The 17,070-nt window shown below is 33.1% G+C and overlaps 1 protein-coding gene across 1 annotated transcript in view; it reads right to left on the bottom strand.

Annotated features, from left to right (window-relative positions):
* Window positions 1-17,070, bottom strand: part of Smp_143400 (protein kinase) — a gene marked incomplete at both ends in the record, with an annotated part of 92,613 nt that overhangs the window by 24,940 nt on the left and 50,603 nt on the right. The window contains 8 exons of the mRNA XM_018791062.1: window positions 938-1,132; window positions 2,678-2,952; window positions 3,826-4,034; window positions 6,864-7,407; window positions 8,393-8,675; window positions 12,246-12,573; window positions 16,007-16,220; window positions 16,542-16,590. Of these exons, the coding sequence (XP_018645712.1) occupies window positions 938-1,132; window positions 2,678-2,952; window positions 3,826-4,034; window positions 6,864-7,407; window positions 8,393-8,675; window positions 12,246-12,573; window positions 16,007-16,220; window positions 16,542-16,590 (2,097 nt within the window). The remainder of the gene's footprint in view (window positions 1-937; window positions 1,133-2,677; window positions 2,953-3,825; window positions 4,035-6,863; window positions 7,408-8,392; window positions 8,676-12,245; window positions 12,574-16,006; window positions 16,221-16,541; window positions 16,591-17,070) is intronic.

Below are 17,070 nucleotides of genomic sequence, written 5' to 3' on the forward strand. Positions count from 1 at the left end.
CGGACATTCGCTTTTCGTTCTCTCAATTTCGTAAACAACAGTGATGCCACGAGAAGGCAGTGAGTAGGAATTCCTTGGCAGAGGTTGTATAGGTGTGGCCATATGAGAGCATTTGGAGAGGGAGAGTGGACTCTCCTCACTCTCGGCCATACCAGGGCATTTGGTTGCAAGTGATAAATAGTCCTTGGGTTTGTCGCATCAACGAGAAATACGGAATAAAGAGTAATAAACATGTTTAGCGGATCTCATTATTAAGGACTGAATTAGTAATTAATATTTTAAATAACTGGTAGTTAGTTTAGTATGAAATCTTCTACTCCATGATTACAACTTATGTTGTTTCTTAAGTGGTGTTTGAAAGAACCATATTGAACACTGTACTGTTAAACTGATCAGTATACAAATACTTCCTAATCTCTTTCCAATTTTTATTTCATATTGCTTAAAAAATTCACATAAACAGAGATTCACCTAGGGTTTATTTTCTTCTAAATATGAACACATTGTAATCACAAGCTATAGTCAAACTTGACATTCTGATATTCAATGTTTTTCATAAAGTTTTGTTCTCTGAGCTGGGTATAAATATGGTTATGAAAAAAGAGTAATAATTATATTTATTATAAGCCGTGATGGATAGTGGCTAACAGTGGAATCCAGTTTGACGCGCGTTTCGTCCTATTTGGAACTCGTCAGCTGGATGTACCTGCATCTCACAGTTGATGTTCACTCTGAGACTCGAACCCAGTACCTTTCGCTTCAAACGCCATCATGTTATCCATGCGCGTCCTTGATTCCACTGCTAACCACTATCCATCTTTGCTTACCAAGCTTGTGAATTTAGGCTATATCGAGGCAATACGCACAGTATGCACATAGTATACTCAATCATAAAATATATAAATGAATGAGTAAACCCAAAACAGATTATACTTACCTAGACATATTACGATGTGCCAAATATTTCTCCGTGATCGTATTATTATTATTATTACTATCACTAGTGAATAGATCATTTGTAATGGATAATATAGATGAGTTCAAATAAGAAGATTTCAGTTGTTTATCAGTATGATTTAAAAATTGAACAGATTTAGATAATTTCTTATTATGTAATGAGAATTGATTTAAACTAAATAAAGGAAAGATTTAAAAACAACGACTATTTTGTCACCAAAAAAAAGGATTTTCCTAAAGATTACGTAACAAATTAAATGTAGTTTTCATTACAACATTACGCTACGTAAGAAACTATGAAGTCATTCAACACAATAGATTTTACTCACTATTAAATTTATAGTAAATTTTGATGGTGAACTCCATGCATAAAAAAAAGATTTATTAAAGATTACGTAACAAACTAAAAGTAGTTTTCATTACAACATTACGTTACCTAAGAAACTAATAAGCATTGAGTAAATTAGTTTATCTTAGTTAGAGACTCGTAGGAAGTGTACATTAAAGAAAAAGAAATCCTAAAAAAGTTATCTTTACAGTTCTATCAGTCAGTACCTTACTATTCACTTACTAAGATGCCAATTAAACAGATAGAAAGTGATAGAATTTTAAATTTATCCCTGTGTGAAGACGCTGGGGATTATTTCTGTAGAGTTCAGAATTCAGAAAAAAATGACTACTTGATCCTATTTGATTTTCAATGATTTCCATTGGAAGTCAGTGTTCACAAAGAAAATTACATTTTAACTTTACAATATAAAGCCCTATCAAAAGTATATGATCTAATAAATCAATTCAACAGTAAATGATGGTAGGTGATATTGCGTAATCTTATGAAGTCATTCAACACAATAGATTCCCTTTATTGTTAAATTTATAGTAAATTTTGATGGTGAACTCCATGTATATTCGTAAGCGATCCTTTACACTATCAGTCAGTTTAATTTGTAGTATTTTATGTATTTATGACTCACAACGCTAGTATAAAATGTTCGAATTGTAATTGACAGAATGAATTCAAGAAGTCAAAAATTACACCCGAGTACATCTTCAAGGGTGCAGCAAAAGCAGTGGAATACTTAATGTTGATTTGGTCCTATTCAAGGTCCTTCAAATGGATTTACTAACGTACACCCGATATATATTACTTATCACTATTTATAAGGGCGTGTACTTTATCGACGTTATCACTCAGGATTATTTGAATTGGTTACTATCGCCCTACACAGGGCTCTTTGAACAGATACATCGATAATGCCTGCGCAATTGCAATTGTTGGTAACACTGTGAACAGTGGCTAGTAGTGAAATCTGTTTATGACACACTAACTAAATGAAACTAAACAGTAAAACACTAATTCCATAGGTTGAGTTGATCCGAACATAACGTGTTAACGGTCACATACTATCCCAAGGTCTGGGAATAGGTTAAAGATCATAAACAACACACGCTTTTGAATGAAGCGGACTATGTACTCAGTCAATATCTCAGCTTACAAGTCATTGTCTAGGTTGTAGAGACAATCTTACATAAAACTGTGATTTGTGTGCAGTTTGTTCAGTTAGTAAATTACAGTGTTCCCGTCGATCTTAGTCTTGTAACTCACGCAACAAGTTAGGCAAACATGCAAAGGAAGCGTATATATTTTGTAGCTGAATGGGACAATTGGAGAACATATCAAGATTGAAAAATAAGAAAAAGTTACAACATTACAACATACCAATACTTGTTTCCATAGCAGCTTTTGTCCATTTCCTTAAACTGATTATTGACACTACTAAAAGAGGAATTTTTCATCATATTTTGTAGATGGTTATCGGTGGAAAAACTAAGAGACTGTCTTGAAAAATTATTGAGATAACGGTTTGGTGTAGCAAGACAGGCACAACATGGGATAATACGTTCAACTAAATAAATACCTTCATTAGATTGATTTAATTTCACTCCTAGATCTGGATACCAATCTTCTAATAATGTGTCAATATGACTGACTAACTGGAATGTAGAGAGAAAGAAAGTAAACAGAAAATTATGGTTATAATTTGAAGGTATTTTAGTTGTAGGAATTTCGTGGAGAATAGTTAAGTTTGTATATTGCGCTGGGTGGGCATTTCTGAAGAGTGAAATACTGGAATGAAACCGAAGTCCAATGCTCGCTGGTTCTCAATAGTAACTTAACTGATATAAATTTGTGACAAACAGAGCCTACGTACGAAGGAACTACTGAGTCTTAGTGTGCAGAAACCAATACTAGGACGTAGGGATATATGCAAGCTGACGAGTGATAAAATACGATGAAATGTGGGTCAAAGATTTCAGTGTTAGCCAAAATTTGGAAATTAATGACAAAACTTGTCAGAAAATGTAATATACCGAGGCTTTTTTTTTGGAGGGGGGTTCACATGTTCTATCACATGAAATGATCAAAATTCAATCCGGAAAACTAAGAATTAAACAACAACAATAAGCTTTTTTTTTAAAGGAATAATAAAAAGATGTACATTTAAAAGTAACCTATTTCATCACTGATTAACAACAACATAAAGAAATATACAGACTTCGTTGATCAGTAAATGGTTCATGTGTAGTGATCGAGAAATCAGATGATGCTGGTGAATTTATGGTTTAAAGCGAAATTACAGTGAGCTTTCGTAAAATATGAAAACCACACATTAAATACATAATTTAAACATCTTCCATCAGTTTTCCTTAACATGTTTAATGATTCCTTGAATTATGTTTTTCTTAGAATGACTTTCTGTTCCCTTCAATGGAGTCTTACCAATCTGCTGAAGGTATGCATTCTACTTCCCATTGGCGCTACATACTACTTATATCTTTACAAATAAATTAATTTGGTTAACTAACTTTTGTTAATAGTTCAGCAATTGCTTGAGGATCTGGACTTAAATTATTTTGTCTAAGTTGAGAATGATTTCGTAGAGAATTAATAACTTCCAACTGATTTTGTGCTTGATTAGAATTGACTGTTGGATATTTGTCAGTTTGTTTATATTCCCAGTAGATATTTAAATTTGGTAAGTAAATTTCAATAAGACATGAGTTTTGGAGTGCATCTAAAAGAAAAATAGTTTACAAATAGAGAGATATAGGAAATTGTTATATCATAACGAGAATAAAAGAATGGTAACTGTTATGAACTATTTATGGACTCACTTTGTATTGTTTGTTTGAATCTTCCGATTGATGCTTAGGACTGCAACTGATCAGTCTCTTATTGACATAAGTGCATACTGTGCGTATTGCCTCGATATAGCCTTAATTCAAACTTCACCCCATTGCACAAGCAAGTGGCTATCAGGACACAGTAACTGAGTGGACAACGCGATGGCGTTTGAAGCGAAAGATACTGGATTTGAGTCCCAGAGTGAACATCAACTCTGAGATGCAAGTACATCCAGCTGATAAGTCCTAAATAGGACGAAACGCGAGTCCTGGATTCCACTGCTAGCCACTACGCATCTTTGCTTCTTTGTGGACTGTTATTATGTACACATCATTATTGCGCAACTAGATTACATACATTTATATTTCCTTTATGACAAGATTTCATTTGACCTGCTGACTAATGTTATACGATTTATTATTCTTAAGTTATTCTGAATCTGATAGTTACAGTCTCTCACAGTCACAGCCAACTTTTGGCTTGATCCTGTATAATTGTTATTTATCATTTTATGGTTTGATACAGTTTGGTTGGCTTGTATATAAACCCTGTATGTCTGAAATATACGATTCATACAGTAGAAGCTGGAATTGTGTTTTGGACTCAATGGACAGGGTAAGGCAAGAAGAACTAATAAGGACTCGGACTTGTCACCAAGCTGCTCGTGTTTATTAACGTGTCATTGGTTTGACAAAGTGCCAAGATCGTTTAAGTCAGTGACCTGATCGGATAATGTCACGTGGTATTTTGACGGGGCTTCAGACACAACAGAAACTAATTAAACGGTAGATGAAATTTTTTTAATTCAAATGTAGACGGCACAAAAACAACCCATCATCTGTTCAATAAATACGCAACATAAAATTGAATTATTCCAATAAAAAAAATTTACTACATTTCCAAATAATCCATGGAATTTTGAAATCTGTACATAGAGATAAATTGTTGCAGAAAAAAACTCTTTTTATTAAGTTAATTAACTGTTGAAGTGAGGGCTAAAATGACTGTAATTATGGCGTAATGTCAAAACAATTTGCTGACGTTTTGATGAAAATATACGGGATATACACTTTATTCCGGACACAGATTCACCATTTAGATGATTGTGAATGAATTGAATATAGAGAATAGTGGTATGAAATGATGTTCAGGGCTGACAGGCTTGACCGCTGAAAATTTTCAGGAATGTTTTAGATAATAAAAACGATTAAACAAATTTATGGCAATAAAAAAGAATTTTCTAAAAACGTGATAAAGTTGAAAAGACTACACCAATACGTTTCAACAAGTAAGTACTATTGTAGTGTATGTTACTTATGTTGATAGATATAAGTAGTATATACAACAATTAGAAATGGAAGGCCTGAGAGCAGAAGGTTGAGAAGATTGAAATGAACAGAAGAAACCTGAAAGCAATCGAAATAACAATAAAAAGAAGGAACAATGAAGTTTTTAAGAAACAACTGATGGAAGATGTGAGAATAATGTATTTATTGTACGGTCTTCATATTTTACTAAGACAATTTAATTTTGCACTAAACAATAAATTGGTTTTCCCAATCCAACTCTTTTAATATGCTTGAGCTGATTCGATTTTCTCGGTAAACGAACGAAGGTCAATGACACAGTGACACGATAGGCTAATCTAATCCGTTGTCCCAGGCCGCGCTAACAAGAGGAAGAAGTTCAAGGCGAAGTAGGGGAATATATATTTCGTAAGCAGCCGAGTACAAGTAAATCATAAGGGGAAAAACTCAAACGTATATATACAGCAATAAATTGTCCTTGGGCAACATTACAAAATAGCACACTCAAAGATACAACGGACCAATAGCATTTAAGATATTTTACAAGTGGGAAATTTGACTCGAAGGTGAAAAGAGCGCTTTTGGCGTAAAAACAAAGAAATTTCAAAATTTTCAAAATAAAATTACAAAATTGAGCCATTTATCAAGTAAGTTCTGGGGATTTGACATCCCCAACATCTTCATTCACTATAGTATCAACTGATAGAAAAACTAAATGAAAATAGGGAATATGACTATTCGATTATTCACTTCGTGAAAATGAAATAGTATAGGCATATACAAAACGTGAATACTTCGAAAGAACAAAATAAAGAAGTTTTCAATAAATTTCATTGTCCTTCTACGGTGATTCTTGGATAATTTCACTGGAATTCAGTTTATACAAAATTTCTACATAGTATATCGTGCATTTTTAAACAATAAACCTCTATTTATAATTCTGAAGAAATAAATATCTACCATTAGAACTGGTTAATTATAGATATGGCTGATCTGCTATGATCTACTAAACAATCTTACCGTTGAACTTTTAAAACCAAAGGGAGTTGACAGTCACCCAGAACATGAACTACTATTGATCCACAGATGACTCTCCCCCTCACTCCGCTCAGACACTAGATAGGACCACCTTTTTCCTAGTGTGGAAAAACTCAGCAGTGTCTCCCTATGACTCAGCCAGGGGTCGAAACCATGATCTTCAACTTTATCAACATGAAATTATTCACTTTTTCTTGTACGCAAATATATATATATATATATATATATATACTGTTGAAAAAATGTCGAGACACGTTTCTGATCAATCGATTACGGTCAAGTTTAATTAGGTGGTATTGAAATAGGTTAATATTACTAATCTTATTTGAAAGATAATGAGGTTATAAAAATTTCAAAAAAAAACATTATCGTACCATGTTCTTGATCAGTTAGGTAACCATGATTACAATGTATTTTGAAATCAGATGCTGTCTTTACAGTTTGTTCCTGACAAGCTGTTGTTGCTAACGATGATAGTTCTGTTGTTATTGGTTTCATTGTCGTAGAAAATGATTGAAATCCTTCATTTTTTTGATCATCTTGAACCACCCAGTGCATTAACCGCAAACAACGTCCTTCATATGAATGTTTAATTGTTTCTACAACACCACTACGATAAACAAAATCATTATTTAGTTGTAAATTAAACGAAATAAAGTCCTTCTCAATATTAGAAATATTTTGATTATTGATTGACTTTTTATTTTGTTTCATGACTTCTTCACCAACTATAGCACATGGTTCATCCCATTCTTCATGATAATAAGATTGGGGAAGAAGTTTTGCAATTAATTCATTTGTTTTTCTAGTAGAAGAAAACGATGAAGAACGGGGAGAACAGGAAGAAACAAAAGCACGTAACGATGGTGATTGTCGATTGTTGGCAACATTCAAAAATGATTGTTTGAAAGATTGACTCTGAAAGTAATGAAGAAATGCAATTATATATATATATATATATTTGATGGAAATTCAAACGATTTTCAAACAATTATTCATTTCAATGAAATTTCATTCATTTTAATTATTATCATCCACACAACAAGATCCCTTGCATAATACTCGATGTTAAATGTTAGGAACTAATATAATTACAACATTGAGTGATTCAGGTTAGACTCTCATAATAGTAGTATTGTAGTGAACAGAACACTGGTTGGGGACAATCGAATGTATATAAGCAAAAATTAAAGACTATCTCAGAAAATTCTGATAACCAAACAATGAACAGTCAATTTGCAAATTAAAAACCAATTGTTTCAATCTTCACTGTTTCTTCTCTAATTCCATTGATCATGCATTTTCCAAACGATTGCGCTTCATTTCAGTTCTTTGCTCATCGGTCTTCTGCCAAAATACATTTTATGTCTGACCAACACCATATACTACTTATATGGATATAAGTAGACCACACCACAGTATCAGTTATTGTGGAAAAAAATTGCACACACACATGAAAACTAGACTGAGTGACGGTTGATTCTGACACCACTAGTTAACATCGATTAAAGATTGTTTATTTCTAGGATTCATATCAATAAATAAATGATAAATAAATGTTAAGATTTAGACCACTGAGCTGGGATCCAACAGAATCAATATCTAACTTCAATCAATCCACGATATTGCATGATTATCTTCTTTAAACCTGGTCACTGAGTAAGTACCTATTGCTTTACACGCTTAATTTCATTGTCGTTATTAGGTAAATTACTAACTTGGGTTATGGATACCCACTGTTGAAGGAGTCTCATATTAAGATGAGACACCTGTCCAGCACTTCCTTTTTTCATGAATTGATATCAGTCTTTCATGTAAACGAAGAAAACAAAAAATATATAAACATATTCCACCTTAGAAAATAAAATTCACTATATTTAAATAAACACAATGGTAAACACACTCTTAACAATGCACAGTTAGCACGTGTCAATTGTTGTAAACGTGCTAGGCCGATTTGACCATGACCAAGTGACAGACGCATACCACGTTTCCATACTGTCCATTCAGGCTTTAATGATGTATTCATAAATGTGTGACAATTGTCAATATTACCATGATCATTACGACTATCAGTGGAACAATTATATTCACAGCAATTTTTGAAGTTGTCATTGTGTTGTAACTTGTTGCATAATAATTGTTGAAATAATTCAGAAGGTAATTTTGATAAGTTATAGATGCGTCTGAAAAAATAAACCGATCAAACTAAAAGTCAGCATAAAAATTGTTAAGAATAAAACAAAATTATTAGATTATACATCGAAATCTAACAAAAGTCACCATTATATAAAATCTTTGAAAGATAAGCTGAATAATAAGTATTCACTTCAATCCTGACTACATCTATGATGTATGCTACTTATGCTAAGATATATAAGTAGTATGTAACGCCAATCAAAAGCGGAGTGTTTACCAGAAGAAGATTGGTTTGAATAGAACGGAAGAGAAAACAGGGAGGAATTGGAATAACAACCGGGTTTGAAGAGTGAAGAAGGATGTACAGAACAAATGAAAGAAGCAAAAATGAAGGATTTATTGTATGGTTTCCATGATTTATGAAAACACTGAAAATTCGCACTTAACAATAAATTGGTCTTCCCAACCTGAGTTTTCATTCACAACACAACTTAGACCTTGACGTGATAGTCCAACATAAATATCGTGATGACTTAGCCGAGGAATATATTGGCTGGGAAATTTTTTCCTTTAGATCGTACCATACGACACAAGTTGACTGGAATATAATAAGATTAGAAGCACCAGAATAGTACACCTCACCTTGATCCATATATATCCATCACCGGTCATAGGGTCTCACAGGGACAGAGCTAATAAATCTAAAACTACCTACAGAACGCACATATATGACCGATTTCAAACATTTGTCCTCCGTGTACTTAGGTAACGGATTTAAAGACACCCATTAATTCATTTCTCTTTTCAGATACTCTAAGAAGACTTATCTCTTATCTAGGTAAGGACACAACTTTAACAGCACTTCACACTGATTAAATTCATTAAAAATAACTAATCATTAAGTCTAGTTGCTTATGTTAATAACATGTCACCATACAATAACCATCACATCGTAATATATAGCTTGTAACGTTATTATCGAGTTCTCTTGATCAAATTGCAGTAAGGTTATTTGATCAAGTGATTTAGTGTTAGAAATCATTTTACAGCAATCGTCGTAAAGCCTTGAATAATGATCTCAAGTAAGTTGGCATTTAACTGCAAAAAATCGATCAATAACTGTGGATTACTTGCAAGTATGATATCCTGTTTCATACTATAATGGATACATGTTAACGGATGCTAATATTTGATTTGTCGTATTAATAGTTTATTGTGACCAAGTAGACTATGAACCTTACTTAATTTTATATTCACTTATTACACACGTTACGTCCTTTGTTACAGAAAGTTGAATATTAATAAAATATATTGACATTTTTTGTGATAGTGTTACCTTGATTTGAGAGAGTAAACATCGTTTCTATGCTGCCATAAAGATTACGTCAATACAAGTTACATTTTATTCAGAGTATAACCAAGATCATATGATGTTAATAATAATCAAGATTAATTCGATAAAAAATTTGATCAGAATGGAAAGCTAGAAAGTTCAGTATATTATTCTCTTTAAAGAAATACTTTCCATGTAAGAAAGGTTCATTTCAATAATATATCGAGGGAAAATTAATACACAGAACTAATGAAATATAGAACTAATAGAGCGATATATATTAGTAAAAAGGTTGGTCATAGTAGTTTCTGTTACATTCCGTGGAGATTTATGAATGGTAACTTTGAGAACTATTTATGGACTAATATGATATGTATATCTCCTATTGAATGATTGTTAAGTAACTTAACTATTCATATTCGTGTCCCTCTTATTATAAGCTTTATTTTGACCCATAGACTATTACCGTACGATTTATCATTCTTGAGTTATTCCTAGTCCATTAATTACTGCCGCCTACATTCACAGCCACATTTGACTGAATCTTGTACAAATGTTATTTTTTATTTTGTGGTACGATGTGGTCAGTTTGTTTGGTATATAAACCCAGTATGTTTGAGAATAATGATTCATATTGCAGAGGCTATTATTGATTTTCTGGACATAACTGACTGGGCTAGGTAGAAAGCAGGATTGATAAGTACTCAAGACCGATCGTACGGTTTTCGTGTATCATTAATCCGATCAATAAATTCACTGCTCTCTAATTTGGCGATCTTACCATGCTCATATATATATAAACAGGGCACATCACTTGGGCAATCGATATAACAGTTTCAAATAAATTAAGCATTGGCTAAGAAGTTTATAATAAATATATTTTTTATATCCCAATGAGAAGGAAATTTCTATTTCTGACGTTTCGTCATTTAGTGTAAGCCACTTCTTCAGAGTAGACAAATAACTGGAGAAATGGTTTACATTAAGTTATGAAAAGCGCCAGAAATACAATTTTTTACTCATTGGGATATAACGAAAAATATATTTATTATTAACAGTGTAATAGTTGATATCCAAATGCTCAACACATGAAACAATTACCACTGTACGAAACAGATTACTTTGACTAAGACTTCATCCTACATATATAGATTATCGCTAAATAAATCAGAAACGTACCCACATATCTCATGTAGACTTATATCATTTAATAACCTTGTATTCAATTCTGTCCAAAATCCAAATGGTATATAAGTAACAGCATATAATCGAACAATTTCTTTACTGACCGAAGTTTGAACATGCCAACTTAAAAACCGCGACAATTTAAGGTGATTTGTTTTTCCATTATTATTAGTATTATTATTACAACTTTCAACTGTATTCATATTATTTACAGGTCGTAATTTCGGCTGCTTGCGGTGTACAGTATATCTCGGTCGATAAGTTGAAACACCAAGTGATTGAGAGCGAAGACATGAACCTTGTTTTACAAATGGATAGTTCTCCTAATAATAATAATGACAAAAGTATTAGAAGGAAAGAAAATGTTTTTTTGTCTTAAATAAGGTAAAATCTGCTAAGAAATTTATGAACTGGATTTAATTATTTTGCTAGACAATCTATAAATATTTATTTATTTCACTTACAAAATTAAGAAATAACTGATATTTTATATAATTGAAATCATGAGACAATTGAAGCTAGACCATCATGGAAAACCTGGGAGCACTATATAAAATTACTAAAATCTCCGAAAAACCCTCTTCTGATAATGATCATATGCTCACTAGAGACTGACTTCAAGAGATATTTCCTGGAGTTCAAGTGCGAAGCAGTGACCAGTGGAGTTCAACCAGGTCTGTTAGGAGATATCAACTTACTGAAGACATTAGTGAATGGTTGCTCAATTTTGTGGATTGGTTGAAGTTAGACTATAACATCGTCGCATGCCGGCTCAGTGGTCTAGTGGTTAAATACAGAGGTTTCATTATTCTAATCACGAACTGACCTTAGCTAGATTACCATTGAATGTATAGACGGCATTAATGAGCAAAACCGAAGATCCTAGGTTTGATTTTCGGATACAAAGTTATGAGTGCACACTTCTGGGGACGAAACGGCTGTCCAATACTTCAATCTTTCCATTTGCATTCTAGCTAAGATGAGTTCAGGATTCAAACTATGGAAATTTTTCAATGTTCACAGAGCACAGTATACTAAAACAAAATAAGCCATGGAAATTGATTTTTGTGAAAAAAAAGAAAGAATCAAATCAACCAACTTTACCTCATATCTAATCACTGCTGGTTGTAAATAAGAATGTAAACGTCCCGGTTGAAAACAACGCGCAGCTAATAATGATGGCAGTAATAATAATTGCTTTTTATGTTTTCTCATTTTCGAGCTATCAGATTTTTGACGTTTAAGATCATCATTAGTAATAATGGAGACCATTAAACCAAATTGTTTAAATAATCCTAGAAAGATTTCCTCTAGTGGTATATCATGAAGGTTGTTCATATGGATATGGCTAGTATTATCATTGACTGTCTTTCTAGTTCCCATGAAATATTTAATTAAATCAGTTAAGTAAGACGAATCGATAACAGCTATATGGAAAATGTAAGAGAAAGGTAAAAGAGAAAACATAGAATAATTGGATTTTAGTTAAGATGTTATTATCAATATAGTTTAGTTAAACACCAAGTTGACCAGATAAATAATACTGTTTAAGAATGGGCAAAATACAATCCATCTTATCAGAAGTGATTCTATGAATGACATTATTTATTGCATTATTTTATAACCATTAAGAAGGATAGTTGCATTGTAACTTTTTCATTGTTATTCTAGAGGCCAATACATTTTAGATGGACAAATGAAAGCACTGATATTAAACTATTTCAGTCGAATAGCCCGTTATTATGTAAAGTTAGTCAAATGAATAATGAAACATCTCATTTATGAATTCATTAACATAACACGAATAACAATTGAAAATCAGGAGACACTAGACAGATGTTAGGGGCGGCCAGACCAAAACGTGGCACAAATCCATCAAGTCACTGATAAGTGAACTGAGCCATGTTGGTAGGTGGAGACTACCTGGTTGGGATTCGCGAGATGATAGCAACCGATGATTAGAGACCTTGAATGACATGGCTCAAAATAGTTTGCAATGGCGAAAGTGCATCCACTCTTTATGTTCTCTCAAATTATAATCTTCTGAATTCTTCATGTCTCTATCCTTTTTCTCTTTCCAAATTTATTTCATTGGATTATACTCCTTCAATAACATCTTCAAACCCTAATCTTTCACACTATCGCTTATACTTTTACTACTTCTACCACTATGGGATTTGAATCGACAACTGCATCTCTGTGTTAATGTGGTATGGCAACTCGAACTGATGTACGTACGTACGAAGTTCTATGTTGTGACTGACTGACTGAGACATGTTCCATCATAGCATAGAACCCTTTAGAGAAGTCTGAATAGACTGCTCCATGAGGAGTCGAATCCAACGTCTCCAGGTCTCGCAATGATCGCTTAATCTTTAGACCACTAGTTTCAATTCATCACAGTAAGATCTTAAGGTTTTGGGTTTGATATTTGAGAGGATTAAGGATGTGCATTATTAGTTCTATACTAAAATGATACAGCTGTCCAGAGCTTCCTGTTTTTCAACAGTTGTCTAGATAAGATCATTTTGTAGCATAAACTATAAAATCAAACAATCTCCACAAGCCGACTTCACTAATCTGCGAAATGATCTGATGTAATGAAAGGGTTGTAAATAAGTAAAAAATAGAACATAGAATGTCTGTCATTAAAACTTTATGAATATATATTATATACAAAGTACGAATAGATGGAAAAAATCACTCCTGAATATATATGAACCTAACGATAGAAAAGAAACCAATGGAATTTAAACTCTTTACCGTCACCAGCTACAAAATGGTATGCACCTGCATCCTAGAGTTGGTGCTCATTCTAGGATTCCAACTCAGTACCGTTCGCTTCAAACGACATCGCGTCATCCGCTTAGTCATCTAGTGGCGTGGGTGTTGTTTACCAAATTGAGAGGACGAAAAGCGAATGGCCGGAGCTTTAACCGGGTTGGTGGACATAAAATTTCCACCTAGGGGAGTTGGAAAACCCTGGTACATATAGGCTCCAGTATCCTGAGGGAACAAATGGCGCATGAACTAATCGTTGGTCGCCGGATACCATGGGACTGCATCTCCTTACGATGCTCCACTGCCTTGTGGATCAGACCTTTATGTCAAAGGCTCGGGGTGTGGCCCTTTGAGAAAACCACCTACTTCAGTTTGGGCACCTGGGTAGTATCACAACTCTAACGCAAATGAAATAAGATTTGCGTGGCGCATATGTATTCGGTGCCCCTTTGTACCAATATTTATGTGTTCAAATAAATAAAAAGTAATAATCCACTTAGCTACTGATTTCTGATAGGCGCTTGCTTGTACAGTGAGGTGAAATTTAAATTCATTTGGTATTGTTTGTTTGAACCTTCCTATTGATGTTTAGAACTGCAACCGATCAGTCTCCCCATCGCAAATGCAAGTCATTATCAGGATTTAGTCGCTGGGTGGATAACGTGATGGCATTTGAAGCGAACGGCACTGAGTTCGAGTCCCGGAGTGAAACTCTGGGATGCAGGTACATCCAGCTGACGAGTTCACTTATATAAATAGGAGGAAACGCATGTCTTGGATTCCACTGCTAGCCACCAATCATCTTTGCTTATAATGCTTGTGAATTAAAGCTATATCGAGGCAATCCGCACATATGCCTATAAGAGACCGGGATAACTAAACAAACTATGGTGAGATAAGACAAAGATGGTAAATCGATTTCTCAGAGTGTATATCTTCATTCAGTGAGTTATTTAAGGTATATGTTAGGTTATGTCTAATCACAACCTATATCAACAAGTAGTTTTGTTGCTTAGAAGCAAACGGGAAGAAAACTAGGGGATAGTTGGAATTCAAATGGTAGTAAATACAATTAAAAGTTGAATACGTCGAGTAACATGGTTAGGAATCAATCATAATGATTCAAATGCATTCACTATATATCTTTCTTTAGATCTTAAATTTCAATATTTCTTCGAACAAACCTTTCCTTTTCTTTCATTCTAAGCTTATTCTCATTATCAATGTCTGTACATTATTTTAATCCTTTTAATATTCATCAGATTGATTTCATCTTGTCGTGATAATATGAAACGGCAATTTGAGCCAACGCATATTCTTGCCAATTTTAACGCTGTTTATTTCTGACTGACTATAGATTGGGGTAGGTTGCAACCATTTCATCTTAAGATTAATAACAATGATTAGCTAATCTTACACTAAACTCTAAATTCTAAAAATACAATAAACGATGGATTAAAAGTTCAGTCAACTATAAACAACGTAGGTAAATATGCATTATATACTGTTATAACTGATAAGTGTTGTTAATTGAACGCGATATTCGGATCCTAAGCTAGTCTCGTAACCCTCAAGCTAAATCTACACAGCGACTTGAAAACGAGAGAAAAGGCGTAAACTATGTGAAGAAGCACTTTATTCCAAAGGTTCATTTATGTACAGAAAATATAGGATTTTTATAGTATTTTAAAAGTCCTTGAATTTTCCTGAAAATTCCAGAATACTACTAAACATAGTAGTAGCAGTGTGGTAATTAGCCAATCAGAACCTCTACTTGTGACTTTTCATTTTCGTGATATTCCTAGTAAAACGTCTCATCAAACACTGATTGGATAAAATGATTCTCAATATTTCCTCAGCTTGTTATGCCTATTGCAAGAAATCTCTAAGATCGCTCCTACAATAACATTTAATATTAGCACACCAAGAATAGACCAGAAGTAATGTATTCAATAAATGTAATTACATTTAACGATGTCAATTTCATGCTAGTTATGCCAATGCACTACTTATTATAGAATAGTAGTATATTTTAATACAAAATAACTTTAAATAAATAAATGTTTGATATGAACATACCTGAATTACGTTTTAAATAAAATGAATTATTATTATCTACAATATTAGGAATATGTTTACTATGATTAACATCCTTATCATGATCATGATCATGATCATCGTTGACTTGATCCTGTAACTGACTTATATCTTGTGTTGATTTCATCAATTCATCATAATATTGCTGTATCGTGTTGGTATTCATCCATTCTGTTCTTTTTAATGTATGACAATTCTTAAACACATCGCATAATTGTTTATTATGTATATTCATCATTAATTTTAATAATGTATTCAATAACCATTGAGGTGATAAAAATACATAATTTTTTAATAATTTATGATGACTAAAATAAAGAATGGTACCAATATGATTGAGAAATAATAATATACTTTTGATATCAGAATAAGTATAAAATCCATGTATACAAGAAGTTACATATAATGATGAAGATGATGCTGATGATGGTGACGACGAGGACGGCAACGACGATGTGGACAATAACTCAACAGGAGCACTGCCATTGTTATTATTATTATTTGATGAAAAACAAACTCTTATCGGATGAGGCAGTAAATTAGAAAGACATTTATTCAACTCGAATCTAATGAAGATAAAGAAAAAAAGAACAAAGGGATAAATAAGTGAGTAAGGTTTTGATTTATCAGAAATTGAATAGACTTCAATCAATAATCCTATATACGAGGGATCAATTATTACTTATTTATTTAATCACATACATATTGGTACAAAGGGCACCGGACACGAATGCGCCACACAAAATAATGAGAATAGAAGGAGAAAGGGGGAAGATGAGTATATATAAAAGAAGAAAAAAAGAGAGAAGGGTAATGATGGGGGGGACTGAAATATACAACCAGAAGAACTCTTTCAGTTAAGAACGTTATAGCCACTCTTTATGAAGAAAGTAAAAGAAGGTTACAGCAGGATCGCCACTGGATTCTATTCTCAGCCATATCTGATAACGTCTCTAGCCACTGTGTTGCAGCATCTCTCGGACCCCAGCCAGGAAGTTGTGAAGGACCAACAGGAGCTAGCCCTTTGCAGCTTTCTTTCATACCAC

This window comes from Schistosoma mansoni (assembly GCF_000237925.1).
Source record: "Schistosoma mansoni, WGS project CABG00000000 data, chromosome 5 unplaced supercontig 0198, strain Puerto Rico, whole genome shotgun sequence".
NCBI lineage: Eukaryota > Metazoa > Platyhelminthes > Trematoda > Strigeidida > Schistosomatidae > Schistosoma > Schistosoma mansoni.